This window comes from Dipteris shenzhenensis, chromosome 7 (genome assembly GCF_047967505.1).
Source record: "Dipteris shenzhenensis isolate YYH24624 ecotype China chromosome 7, Dip_SZ_1.0, whole genome shotgun sequence".
NCBI lineage: Eukaryota > Viridiplantae > Streptophyta > Polypodiopsida > Gleicheniales > Dipteridaceae > Dipteris > Dipteris shenzhenensis.
Window position 1 is genome coordinate 18,527,641 of NC_141602.1, and position 14,874 is coordinate 18,542,514.

At 46.2% G+C, this 14,874-nt stretch overlaps 1 protein-coding gene across 1 annotated transcript; it reads right to left on the minus strand.

The window, feature by feature from the left end:
- Positions 1–7,209: 7,209 nt before the first annotated feature.
- On the minus strand, positions 7,210–14,632 carry LOC147900042 (protein mago nashi homolog 2-like). Its single transcript, XM_087377254.1, has 3 exons — positions 14,207–14,632; positions 11,991–12,167; positions 7,210–7,682 (listed from the first exon to the last, which is right to left on the minus strand). Exons 1-3 carry the CDS (start codon positions 14,420–14,422, stop codon positions 7,623–7,625), a joined length of 453 nt encoding a protein of 150 aa, XP_087233380.1. The 5' UTR covers positions 14,423–14,632; the 3' UTR covers positions 7,210–7,622.
- Between the last annotated feature and the right edge of the window lie 242 nt (positions 14,633–14,874).

The window sequence follows — 14,874 nt, forward strand, 5'->3', positions numbered from 1 at the left end:
GTTCCTTCCTTCAAAAGGTGACATGATGGTTGACTTTGATCTTCATTGTTGTATGCACAAGTTTGGAATACAAGTGCCCTCTTCTCTTCCAAGAGTGTCTTTGGGTGTTCTCTTGTTTCCCTTGTAGTGCCTTTCTGTTTGCCACTCCATCCCCCTTCACTCTCCTCCTCCCTTCTCCCCCCTCTTCTCCCTTCTCCCTCTTCCCTCTTTCTCTTGTACTACAAACACACATTGCGACAATCTGGGAGCCACTTGAGTGACACATGCGAATGGCTCATGCCTTGCATTGCTCTCACAAGGAGTAGCTTGGAGTGGAGGCTCCATCGGCATTCCTTCAAGATCCCCATGACACGTGAGTCACCATTGAGACTGCACATCTTTGGCACCACTGCCAAGGAGTTCAAGGTATGCTTTTGCATTGCCTTTGCCTTCTCTAGTCATCTACCCATTGCTCATTGTTTCAATCTTAAGTTGGAGCTTTGTTAGTGGAGTTGTAGGAGAGGAATGAGTGAGGAAGTGTGAGTTTGGACGAAAAAGAGATGAAAATTGCCTTTTTCTATTGGAAAGCATTTTTGAGCATGGGAAGCTTGTTTTTTATGTTCATTAGAGTTTTGAAGTGATAGGAAGGTAGTTTATAAGATGGCTAAGGGGTGTGTGATAGCAAATCCTAACAAAAACACTGAAAAATGGAGATGGAAGCTCAATTTCGAAATGATTCTTGAGGGTGAACAACCAACTTGTAGAAATCTTTCATTCATGCATCCAAAGTTGATGTTTTTTGCTCTTTTTTGTTTAGTATAGGTGGTTTAGGTAGTGCATAGCAACAACACACTTAGAACTGGAACAAAAACTCAGAAATCACTAGAAATCACCAAACAAAAGTTGATGGAATTCGTATTCCCACACATTTCCTATCCCCACGGGTTGTCACCATAGCATTAACCCGCCAACCCGTTGCCATGGTGCCAACCCACCGGTCAAACATTTGTTGACCCGTTGACAGTCCTTATCTCCACGACCTAACTTCTAAGCGTTGTCTAACCGATCGTTTTAATTAATATGTGTCAAAATTAGTGATCCCATCGGTCTGATAGGCGTTGACGCATGGCCTTGAGCTTATGCCCATGACCGTTGTCTTACTGTCAACCCCACACCCGTCACTATACTCGCATCTCGTTGAGCCAGATAACTCGTCGACCAGTGCCTAAGGCTCATCCCTATGATCGTTGCCTTACTGTCAACCCCGTGCCCGTCGCTATACTCGCATCTCATCGAGTCAGATAACCTGCTGATGATCGGTGCCTAAGGCTCATCCCTACGACCGTTGCCTTACTGTCAACCCCGTGCCCACTGTTGCTATACTCGCATCTTGCCGAGCTAGATAACCCACCGATTGATGCATAAGGCTCATCCCTACGAATGTTGCCTCACTGTCAACCCCACGCTCATCGCTATAGTTGCATCCCACGGACTGGCGCTTAAGCCATGTTGCCTTAGTTCTATCTACACGCTTGTCGGGATATCTCTCAGGTAGTCCAAAAAATATAGAATTAAAGCTTCATCCAGATTCATCATTTTAGAGATCTTATACATGCACTTGAGACCTAGAAGAATTTTGTCCAAGGAACCCGTGCCTAAGGACAGTGTTTCGAGCTACGCTCAGCCCACCTTTCACCCCAATTGGGGATTGATCCAAACCAGAAGCTCGGTTCCTAGTTCTCACTCAGTGATAGGACCTCGATGGGAGGATCCATCTAGCTCCGATAAGATGGAGAGATTGAACAAGGAAATGCAAGACCCCGTGGGTCCGAGGGCTTTCGAAGGCCCCTTCACTAGTTTGGCTCCCCCCAACTCTCCTTCTCCTTCTATAGTGTCCAGGTTAAGAGGTACGATCACCAACATGTTTGGACGGTTGGGAACATGGAGAACCCCTTTGCTAATATTTTTGTGGGAAGGGAAGGTTAGCAACAACTAGCTCCTAAGCTGCAGACATGGACTAAAACCACCTTTGTGGACCCGAGGCCCATAGCTTTGGTAGGGCACCCTCAGTGGGAACGCATGGAGGATAAAGACCCATGGATGAGGGACTTTGTAGGATGAGACCCTAGCCGAGGAGATGTGCGAGGCTCTCATGGGAGGACTTCTTATGAACTCTCGACCTTCCAGGTGCCCATGACCTTCGCTGGCTATGTGGCACCACAAGCTCCACCCTACCATCCAATGCAAGGAACCTCCATGCAAATGCTCCACCCCCTCCGAAAGTCCAACCGTTTACTGCCCGCAGCTGTTGCTCCAATGGATGGAGGGCCAGGCACTTCTACCCCAATGCCAGTTTCAGCAATGCAGTGGATTCTGCCACTAGGGCTAGGCTTGAGGCCACCTCTATATCTTGTTAGGCCCACAATGACACCACCTCCACTAGCTCCCCAAATGGTGCTATCAAATGACGCGATGCACATCCTGGTGAATGCGCTAGGAAGGGGGGCCGCACCACCCCCGACTGCACCCGTGTTTCTAGCAAGGATCACGAATCCCTCGAGGAGTGAACCATAGCCATCTCCAACTTGATGACCAAATTCCTTGGGGAAGGAGATGTGGTCTCCCATGTGGAGCAATTCGAGCAGATATGTGAAGCCTTTGGTGCTCCCGGAGATCTAGAAATGGCTAATGCATTTGGTCTCAATCTGGATGGCAAGGTAGGCCAATGATATAGGGCTCTCACCCTGAAAGAAAAGGTCAACTGATAGATGCTGAGGAAAGCATTCATTGTAGGGTTTGCCCCCAGTGGACGTAAGTGGAGCCCGATTAATTAGTTATATGAGGTGAAGCAGAATGACAAAGAATCCCTTTGGGATTACATAGGCAGAAAAAAAAAAACCTCAATTCCCATTGTGAACCATATGAGCGGATGAGCGACGAACGATTGTTGCCTTGCTTCCTCATCGGATTGGCAGACCCGAAGCTACATGACCACTTGATGGTTATGAATCCTACCTCCTTTGAGCTATGTAGCAAGGTGGCTATCCGTATAAGCGATAATATGATGGACAAGGTTACCTAGGACAAAACCCTGACCCCATCAGAAGTATCACCATCACTAAGGTCTTTCAGTGTGGAGCTGACCAAGAATGAGAACGAGCCCAAGGGCTTGGATATGAGTGAGATGGCCTCAAATTTTTTTAATCAATTGGGCCAACATTGGAGGCCAGGGACCTCCAAGGAGGTGCTGAGTAACCCCCATTTGTTTCCATGGAGAGACAATGTGTGGTGTGGGATATGTAATGGCAACCATCCCTCCCATGAGTGCCCTCACCGTAGGGCAAGGCAAGCCCTCTACTGCGCACACAGTCATAGATGGGTAAACCATGATACCTCCCAACGGCGATTCTTGAGGGCCCTGCCCCAACCTATGTACCAAGCGAGACCCTCACTAGCCCTAACAGGTCCTCGAGTCGTATTTCGGTGAGAGGTGCAGGCTAAAGCATCGAAAGTAGATCTCATGCGAACATGGGTGAGAAAGAGGGCTTGATCACAATGATGGATGGATGGAGGCTCTCGCCTCCACGAGAGTTCAAGGGTTTAGAAGGGGATTGAAGGGTTCGAAAAGGGGACATGGTTGAGAGAGCTATCTAGGAGTTCCAGGGTTCAGAGAGGGTTGCAGGGTTTAAGAGGAGTCTAGGGTTGAGGAGGAGGGACAAAGGAGGAGGGAGGAGGAGGGAGGAGGAGGAGCAGGAGGAGGAGGAGGAGGAGGAGGAGGAAGGAGGAGGAGGAAGGAAGGAGGAGGAGGGAGGAAGGAGGGAGAGAGGAGGAGGGAGCAAGGTGGAGGAGGGAGGAAGAGGAGAGGAAGGGGGGGGGGAAGATGGGAGATTGCAAGGTTAGAGCATGCTTTCACATTGAGGGAGCATGGACCCAAGGAGAACAAGCACATGAACATTAAAGTGAACTGAACACGGAGGAAGGTGGAGGAGGGAGGAAGAGGAGAGGAAGGGGGGGGAAGATGGGAGATTGCAAGGTTAGAGCATTCTTTCACATTGAGGGAGCATGGACCTAAGGAGAACAAGCACATGAATATTAAAGTGAGCTGAGCACTGAACCCCAAAGAGTGGGAGATTCATTCTAGTGAGAGATATTTATAGATGTTGGTCTCTACACAATATGAAGGTGCCTTCGTGGTGAGGCCTCTTTTGTAGAACATCTTTTGGACAAGAGTACCTTCGCTTTTTAGGGGGACCTTTGGGTCTCTACACAGAGTGGGGGGACCTTTTGGGTCTCTACACAAAGTGGAATGACCTTTCTCTCTTTAGAATAAGTATTTCTCTCTCTAGATCTTGATTTTACACAAGTATGATTGGATCTTTTCTAGAGAGGATTTTGGCTATCCTCATCCTTTAAGATTCATGATAAAATATTTTAGGATCAAGATATTACAAGCGAAACTTTGCCGCTACTCTACACACACAATGATCTCATCTTCATTGCTCTAGACTGCACTTCCATCCCTCGTTGCCGCAGAGTGAACAACATCCATAGGGGGAAGCGCCACCGTGTCAAATTCAGTCTCAATGACACTCATCCAATCTGATCAAGAGATAACATTGTGGGAGAGTTTGAGCTTCGGATTAAGAAAGGGTTTGAATACAACCCTGAGCTGTCAATAGCAGGGATGAAGTATCACCACCTACACTGTGCTCGCTAGATCCTTGGGATGTTGCCTTGTGAGTCCATTGAAGGACATATAATCAAATTTCTCATGATTAAAAGAATATGACAGACAAGAGACATGTGTGGCAGGTCCTCATCTGACATGATGGTGATATCTTTAGAGGATGGAGAATCCCTATCCGCTTTAGGTCATTGGGAATATTCATTCTTTAGCAACGTAGCACCCTGGTCCACTGTCGGTCGTTTGCCTGATGATGCCATGGTTGGCTAGCCTTTGGAAGTCCTTGCTGAGTGAAATGCAACAAAGAGAGTGTCCTTAGGCAACCGAGGTGTGACTTCCATCTAGTCACATGCATGAAAGGGTAAGCAGGAGGAGATGGAGTAGGACAGGAGTGGGTGGCGCTGGAGAAGAGGAGGTGGGAAAGGGGATGGTAGGAGGAGATGATGGCGCAGGCATGGAGGGGGGGAGATGCTGGCATAAGAAGATGGCATAGGAGGAGTTGATGGCGTGGAGGGGGTAGTGTAGGAGGAAGGTAGTGCAGGAGAAGGTGAAGGCATAAGGGGGTGGCAATAGAAGAAGAGGGTCCAGGGGGAAGTGATGCAAGAGGAAATTATGGCGTAGGAGGGAAGAGGGGGGTCAAGGAGATTGGTTTAGGAAGAGATGGTGCTAGGGGGGTTGGCGTAGGAAGAGATGGCGTAGGAGGGAAGGATGGTACCAAGTAGGAGGAGAGGAACAGGAGGGAAGAGGTGGATGGCATAGGGAATCTTGCGCAAGAAGGGGAGGGAGGTGTGGCACAACACGAAGCGAAGATGGTGCAGGCAACAGAAGGGTAGATGGCACATAGGGGTTAGGGATGGCGCAACAGGGGGAAGATGATTCATAGGGGTGCGATAGGGAGGAGATGGACCACAGGGGAAGGAAGGCACAACAGAGGAGGAGGTATGGCACAAGGGGAAGGGAAGGTGCAACAGAAGAAGAAGATGGCGCACAGGGAGGCTCATATGGTGGAAAGGAAGGGTGCTAAAAATAGCATGGGGAGAGCAATCGTCACGATGGTTATGGTGAAGAAGAGTGAAGGCAAGGTATGTAGGGAGAGGTGAAGGGAATGGAGGGAGAGTGTTCATGTAAGAGAGAGGTGATGGTGGCTAGGAGAGAGTGGCGTTGTAAGAGAGGTGTGGTGGGGTGATGAGGTGGAAAGAGAAGGTAACATGTAGAGAGAGGTGGTGGTGTGACAAGGAGTGGAGAGAGAAGGGAAGATGTAGAGAGAGGTGATAGGGTGACAAGACGTGGAGAGACAAGGTAAGATGTAAAGAGAGAGGTGGTGGAGCAACGAGTGGAGAGAGAAGTCCCCCTTAGCTTCTCACAACCAAGATGGTGAAAAAGCAACAATTGGTGCATTCTCTTGCACTAGTTGAGGTGTAGAGGCTGCATTCCCCTATACGGTAAGCCTTTCATCTCATAAGTGGTTCCTAAAAGATCTTCAATGGAGGGATGATCTGCCTTTGATAAATAAAGGTCAAGCAAAGTAAGATCAACCACGTCCTCATCTCCATACAGGTGTACAACACTTGTTTTCCGAAGACATCAATCTCCTGGTGATATTTCTCCTTGGGATCACATGCATTTTTGTCAGTGTCTTCTAAAGTACCATCAACGTCCTATGCAGTATCATCACTGTACTCTATAGTACCATTGGTGTATTTTGTAATACCAACAATGTACTTTGTAGTACCATGAGCATCCTCCATACCAATGGTGTTCTTTGCAGTGTCATCAATGTCTTCTACCATACCATCGGCCTCCGCTGTAGTACCATCATTGTCCTTGGTACTTTCATCGACATTTGTTGCAACACCATCATTTTCCTAGCACCATCATCAGTGTTTGTTACAGTATCATCATCGGCACTATCATCCGATAATACCATCATTGTCCCCGAATTGGCATGAGTTTTTGTTCTCTGTGCCTCCATTACCATGTCACCATGTCCCTGACGCATACTCCTGACCTCACCACCACCTTCTCCGGTACTTGTGCTCACCATTCTTTGATAGATGTGAGGATTATTGCAAAGACCAAAAGGCATCCTTTCATAAACTAGTTCAACTAAGTTCAATGTACATGCTTCCTCGTTTACTTCTGATACCCTACTTGAAGTACCATGATGTGCTTCAAAATCCTCTTGCTGGCATAACTCCAGCATGTTGACTGCTAAGGAGCCCAGGGCTCCCATCCAATCGAAGATGACAGCTTCTTCCTCTTTTGGATCAGTCCCATCCAACAAGTAGGTCAAGCTCTCAAAACCTTCCACCGCTTGTGTCTCCTCTCACCTATCATGGTCACCTCCAATGGGCCAGTCCCCAAGAACCCAACACTCCTCTTTGACTCTCGCTACATGTGATATCTCAATGTAAATGTCTTTTATCTATACTTACGTATATGTACACATCATAGGCCTTGACCATATTTCCTTAGTCAACCCTTTTTAAACTTCTCTAAAATTGCATTTCATTACCAAATGATCTTGGAAAGGTCACAATTTTGGGTCTGTGCTGTAGTTGATTATTTAGATGTAGGTACATACACAAATGTAAATGACACATGTACATAGACATACATCATGCATGTATGAATGTCATCTCAAAAAGCCGAGAGACTTAGCATACATACAGACATTGTAATTGTTAAAATCATCAACATTTAGCTCATGAAGAAAACGGTCAATATGTGATTGAGCACAATAACACAGTATCACATCTTCCTGCACCCCACATCGCATGAAATTGTCTGTAAAATAAGAGAGGACTAGACTCAATTTTCTCTCAGATTTATTGTCACAGCTACTAACAAAGATACATTTAAGTCCATCCATATGCAAGACGTAACTACTAACTACATGTTTCATATGTGACATCCGAAATGGATAATGATACCAAGGACATCAGGAAGAGCCTTTTGTCTAGATTGGCTTTATTTTGAAGTGCAAGCCAATCAAAGAGAAGACAAAACATTTCAAATCCTGCACACACAGAAGATAGGACATGTGGTTACACAATATCAATCAAAGTTCCCTCTGAACAAACTTTAACTTTTCTGATTCAAAACCCACACTGCCATTACTCACGAGGGGGGGAAAACATTTAAGGAAACAAAAAAAAACACACACATAGAGTCGGGACAACATAAGAAGGATGCCACTTGTAATCCAGCTATACAGGAAAGGAGAGGTGTGACGCCTAAGACTCAAAGGTTTGAAATTTTCAAACATCCAACTGCATATTTGAAAATGTCTATGCTAACAGCCATCCCTCCCTTCTCTCTCTCTCTCTCTCTCTCACCCACACGCACTCGCACTCGCACTCGCACTCGCACTCGCACTCGCACTCGCACTCTCGCGCACTCGCACTCGCGCGCGCGCTCGCGCGCGCGCGAGCGCATTCGCACTCGCACTCGCACCCACCCCCACCCCCACACACAGACATACAATTGCCTCACCCCTCCAATTACAGACATACAACCCAACGCCCCCCCCCCCCCCCCCCCCCCCCCCCCCCCCAAAAAAAAAAAAAAAAAAAAAAAAAAGAGAAAAGAATGAGAAAACAACTCCCAGCATCATCATTTGACCAATGATGTATATGACCTGATATTAGCATCATAAAGCCTTAAATGTTTGTGTATTGACTGATTACCACAAGGGCATTAAAAAATGTTTGGCTTGACTGTTGGAAAGGTCAGCCCCCCATCTGCAAGCCCCCAAATTAGGAGAGTGTGGGGGATGGAGACCTAGGGCATATGCCCAGTGAAGAGAGAGAGAGAGAGAGAGAGAGAGAGAGAGAGAGAGAGAGAGAGAGGGCTGCCACATGGGCAGCACCTGACAACAAAAGAGGAAAAGGGGCTGCCACATGGACAGCAAACAGGCTGCCATGTGGGTAGCACAAGGGTGCAAGTACATGGCAGATGGAAGGCACCTTGGAAGACTATAGCAGGCCAGTGGGCCCACATGGCAGTACAGCTCAGCAATAAGAAGGCCTGCACAAGGACAGTAGGCTGGAACAGAAGCGCTCACATCAGCCAACATATGGGCAGCAGGCAGGGACAGTACAGCAGGCTATGGGCTGGGCTGCAAATGGGGCAGCACCCTGCCCTTATATAGGGCCTAACACGCTGGTCGGCTGGCCAACTGAGTCGGCCAGGACACAGCCCTATAAGGGCTTCCCACAGCCCCATAAAAGGGGAGCTGTGGGGTCGGTTGGAGGGGCAGTAAAGTCGGCCAGCACCCTGCTGGTCGGTGAACTTTGAGGAACCATCTGCCCTTATAAAAGGGACCCCTTGGGGGCCATAAACGCATCCAGCAAGCCAGCAGTTTGGGGAGCAGCAGGAGCAGCAGGAGACTCACCCTCAGGCCTACATCCAGGAGGCAGAGGAGTCCCAGAGGTGCTGCAGACTGAGTTCATCTAGGGCTGGAAACTAGGCTGTCTTCTAGCACAGCAAAGTGCTGACATCTTCGGATGCAGAGTCTACATACGCTGGAGCACGCGGGCTCAGTTATCTAGAGATATCCGGCAGATAGTCGAAGCACCTTTTGGTAAGAATGAATCTATCTTTTGTATTGGGTCAATAGCTTTGGACGGCCATATCTTGTTTTGGTGGTCTCTATATATGGCTTGGATCATTGTCTATTTACTAGTCTGCACATCTATGTGAAGCACATTAAGTTAAGAAGTTTGCAATTCCACCCACACACACACACACAGTGAGCTCCTGGGCTATTCTATCAGTGTTCCGCTGTGCGTATCCTCTGTTGGTTGATTTCTAACATTGACACTTATTGAAAATCCAAATGAGTTTTATTCTAACAATAATTTGACAGGAATAGTATACTGGGGACATATGAGTAAGGTGGCTACAGGGGGCAGCGTGGAAAAAAGAACCAAGGCAAGAAAGCACAAGACAACAGTGGCCACAAGTCATCCGCAGGGAATCTTTTGTCAACATCCTTGACCGTATACAACATGTTCTCGAAGTTGAAGTTCCATACCATAGCTACTACCTTGGAAGCTCCACCTGCTAGCCCCTCCACCTCAGCCTCCCCTTTGGTCCTGCCCTCTCTGTCCCTTCTTCCTCCCACCAGAACTCTTCTGCCTCGCTTTCCTCTCTCCCTTTACAGAAGGAGATCAAAGAGCACAGCTTGCCAGGAGTATGCACTAGTTGTCACCAAACCCTTGCTTCTATTGATAAATCAGGGAGCAGCAACCACGTTCCCCATGGCTGACAGACCAGTATGAGCAACCCAAAAGTAAAGCTGCATGTGGTGAAGGCTAGACAAGTGGAGTATTCATTCCACTCTTTCTGGGGGCTAGGCAGACGCAATAGGTGGATACTTCCAAATCACAAGTCATGCAGCTCAAACATTTGCGAGATTGAGGGGGGGCATATCCAGCAGATCCTTGACCTGACTACTTCCAACTGTTCTAAGCACAGGCCTCCCTAGACAATGATGAGCTGGTTGGAGGCAGCATTCATAGATTACCTGGGCAAAAATGCCTGAGGAAGGACACACTCTTTTGATCCTGTTGGCACCTTGCTCCGGCATGCATTCCACAAGACCTTTAATTCAAGTTTCCCTCTCTCCAAGCTATGTATACCTCATTCCCAAAGGCAGGACAGATTTGATATTTGCCTAAGGCAAACAATCACGCTCCTTGACATAACTTACAAGATCTTTAAGACCGCTTGGCTACCTTTGTATACTACTACTGCTTTCACAGAGGATGCATGGGAAATCTTTAGAAACTAGTCCATAACATTCTATGGGTTGGCACATGCAACACTAGAGTTCAGGTGGCTTTGCAGCAGGCAACATTCTTCCCCAGTCTTGAGGAGATTGGGCATCATTGCAGAGCAGAGCCCCTGTGGACAAGCTGATCGTATGGGGCCTCTTGGAAGCTTTTATTAATCCTCAGAAAGTGTGCCCAGAAGCATTGTCTTCCCAATCACACTAGTGATGCATGCCCTTGAGCTAGCCCGGAGAAAGTGATGCATGTCTCTCCAATGTTGTTAATGAGGCATGTCAAAAAAGACTACACCACAAGCACAAGAAGATCCATTGATATGCTAGCAAGGATAGTAAAGAGCTTTGATAGTAATTAAATCAGCCTAGTATATTGTATCCTACTAGTGCTTTCACAAAGAATGCATGGGAAAGCTTTAGCAACTAGAGACATTTTATGGGTAGGTTTGGATGGCACGTTGAAGTCATCCCTCCCCACTCTAAGGGGAGACTAGGCATCGTTGATCCTAAAATGTAGAGTGGGCAAGCTGGTTGTCTAGGGCCTCACGCCAAGCTCAAACCCTTGGAAGCTTTTTATTACTCTTCTGAATACCCCGAGGATTGGGGGAAGATGGTATCTCTCTCGCAAATATATATATATATTTAGGGCCCCTTACCAAGAAGGACCTCCAAAAACTTTTATGAAAAACAAAAGACATACTTAGCAAGCAAAGCAACAATTATGTCGTCATCAGTGCCCAAGCATAAGCAGCTATACTGGGTTTCTAAAGACCCGCGGAGTCTCTTAGGCAAGCCTAGTGCTTACTAAAATACATCCCAAAAAAAAAAAACAAAGACATAAAAACAAAACAAAACAAAACAAAAGAGAAAGAAAATAAGAAATAAAGAAGAAAGGAAGGAGGTGACTAAGCAAAAATAAACAAGCAAGTCAAAAAACAAAATCTTTCAAAAAACAGGAATAAAATCTCTCTCTCTCTCTCATATTTAAAACATAAAGCTAAAAGAACCCTTTACACTTATGTATCGCTTCCTATGAAGAGGAAAAATTACATTCCTAACTTAGGAAGGTTCTTGCTAAGGAATGACCCTGCACCCTATCACATTCGATAGTTCTTTTGTCTAGCGACAAACCCCCCCGAGTCTACAATATAGGGGAGGGTGGTGTGCTCCAATTAGAGCCCCCATCCTACACTGAGGAAGATATGGTACACTGGCTAAGGTGGAAAAGGGTGAAAAGGGAGAGTGAATAGGGGGGGGAAGGAAGGGGAGATAAACTTTGATGTGGAGGGGCCCATTAATTAGGGAGGGATGGGGGCTGGAGCCCCCCATCATACATTTAGTATACCCCATGGAATACATTTAATAAATGCCACAAAATCTATAAAACCCCTAAATTCACATAAATCACAAACTAATGCCTATATTACTCCAAAATGCCAACTTTGATTGAAGAGCAAAGACAAAACACAAAGCTTTCACATTACAAAAGAAAGAAGTATGACCATTAAAAGTTCAAAAGATACCAGACTGTTATACCTGCACCAGATAGTAAAAAATGCGTAGTCCATCCGAATCTCTGCTGCTCTGAACATCAAGAAGAGAACCAATTTTTGATGTTGTAAATGAGATGTGCTCATTTCCCATCACAATCTCAAGTTCTTGGCGGCCCACTCTGTCAGGTTCAGGCCAGCTATTGTCATCTTCCCTCATGATCTGGAAAATCCACAAAAGTACAAGCCTTCTGAGAAAATCAGTGTCACACAATACCCTTCATATGCCATACAACACTTTCTGAACAACTAATCCAGTTTAAATCGAAATGACCACGGTCCAGTACTGCACATATTACAGTTTCCAGTGACTTAGTCCCATTGTAAATATTATAGACTTTAGCAAATCTTTACCGTAATCTGTTGTGATGGTGTAAAGATCGTAGCTTGAACATGCTAAAATAAGCACCAGGTCAAATGACAATGTTCATAAAATCTTTTACTCCCATCAATCCACAGAGCTCATGCAGAGAGATATGACAGAAAACTACATAAAATTTGTGCAACCTTCTCATGCAACACAACATACACAGAAGCAAATCATTACCTCTGACAGATCAAATCAGAGGTAATGGCAGACATGAGTGCTGATCAATGAGTTTTGGATATACCTAGATGAATCCAGGAACATTCCCAAAACTCATCCTCTAAAAACACAACGTAGTGCAGTTTCAATCTCATGATAGTCACTCACAAGGTTGAAAACCATAAACTCCATCATGCATAGCAGGGACTAGCTACTATGACATCCCCACTGACGTCATCAGCGCCCAACAGTGGGTGTAGACCATAGTATAAAAATATGCTCTCACACATACAAATCCACACACCCACACATACTTGAGCATCAATTTATACAAAGTCTTCGTACTGAGTTTCTGTCGGCACTCCGGAGGTGAAGGGCAGACTCAGCCATGATGAAGGCTAGCACTAAAGGAGAAGGCTAATCAAAAGGTAGTCCAAAATCTCTTCATTCAATGAGTTTTGGATATGCTAAATTTCTGTAAGAAAATAAAATGAACAAACAAATTCCCCACTGATGTCAAGAAAGCAGATAAGAAGGAGAACAAAGGGCACTTCCAACTGAAATGGCCTGACCACATGGCACTTAATACCTTGAGAATACAAACAAGTTCAAAGATACAAAGGAGAGATGTCAGGGTGATACATAGGAGAGATGCTAGGTTTTTTGTTAGGAGCTTGGCTCCTTGATCCTCATCAACTGCCCCCCCCGCCCCAATTCCCTCTACCATCTCATCTGTCCCCTTGTCTGCCACTCCATCTGCATCACGTACCCTTCCCTGACCCCACAGCTCAACTACCCACACATCTGCCCTGTCTCTACCCCTAGCACCCTTTTGTGCATGTGCTCAGTTTGCCACCTCGCCCTCTCTCTCTCTCTCTCTCTCTCTCTCTCTCTCTCCCCCCCTCACCCCCCCCCCCCCCCCCCCCCAACCCTTCCCAAAACATGTAGTCTCCTCTGCTGCTCACCGTAAACCCCCCCAATATATATGTGTGTGCGTGCGTGCGTGTATATGTGGATGTAGATGTAGATGTGTGTATGTGTGTATGTATATGTAAAAATTAAAAAATAAATCCTTGTGGCCTTTTATAGGCAGTGTTGCTCACTTGCTCCTACAAGTTCCATTATGTGTGCGCACCCTCCCCCCCCCCCCCCCTCTCTCTCTCTCTCTCTCTCTCTCTCTCCCTTGTCTAATTTGGGAGACTTGAAAAAGAAAAGTTGAAAACAATAATTCGAATATAATAAAACAATTGATATTAATTATTACATAAATAACATAACCTAAGTTAGAATTGATAAATTGTTTTTTCATTCGCTCGTTAAAATTTTGCCGCATGACCTAGAACTAGAACTCAAATCATAACTTGTGTCCGCAAATGTTTTACAGCTTTCACCCAATTCAATTTATAAACCTCTGCATAATTTAGCTTCTAAATGTTATATGTCTGCTTGGCCCCTTGACTCCGCGTAAACACAAAGTGGTTCGTAGTATAGAGCCTCTATAGCCAGTCATCAAGAAGGCAATGTACCAAGCGTCTCAAACACCATGCAAACCATTTTCGCTTAGACTACTCGAATAGGGTGGCCACTAGGGTTGATAGCTAATACAGGGCAGAGAACTGAGATTTTCCACTAACAGAACCTAAGAAAACAATATAGTAGAGAAAGAAAGACCGCACCTCGCTGTCGGCAATGATCCGGCGGCATTCACGCAGAGCAGCTTGTGTGAGGAACACCTCTTTGCGGATCATGGTGTCGTTCTTGTAGTTGGAATTGTTTGCGTAGCGGAGCTTGCCATCGGGGCGGAACTCAAATTCCAGGAATTCGTGGCCGAACTTGCCCTTGTGTCCAACGTAGTAGCGGACGTAGAATTCACCGAGATCGGAATCTGCCATAGGTTCCTCGTGCTTCTTCACTCTTCTTCTTCTTCTCAAGATGAAAAGCTTGCTTACGGCGGGTTCAGACTAGGCTGGCGGACACGGTGTTGTGAAGCATTTTGAAGCCATGTCTGCCGGTGTGGTAGTTCACACTACCTGGTGGACAAACCTTATACAAAGTAAGAGGCAATAATGGCATGCAAATTTGATCGGCTTGACGGGAAGGCATTCAATGTGTGGTTTCCTCATCATGGGATCAATCCCCAATCACTAGTCCCTAGCCATCTTATGGGCGGCCCTCAACCTATGGACAAATATTTTTGGCTGCCATGTCTGGGCTCGCATATGCTATTGGTCCAAGGGTGCTCGCGCCCCTTCACATTGCATTTTGAAACATGGCCGCTGGCCTAGTCTGAAACTTGCCTTAGGTTACAAAAAACAAATCCTTGCCGAGCATTAAGGTTTAAGCT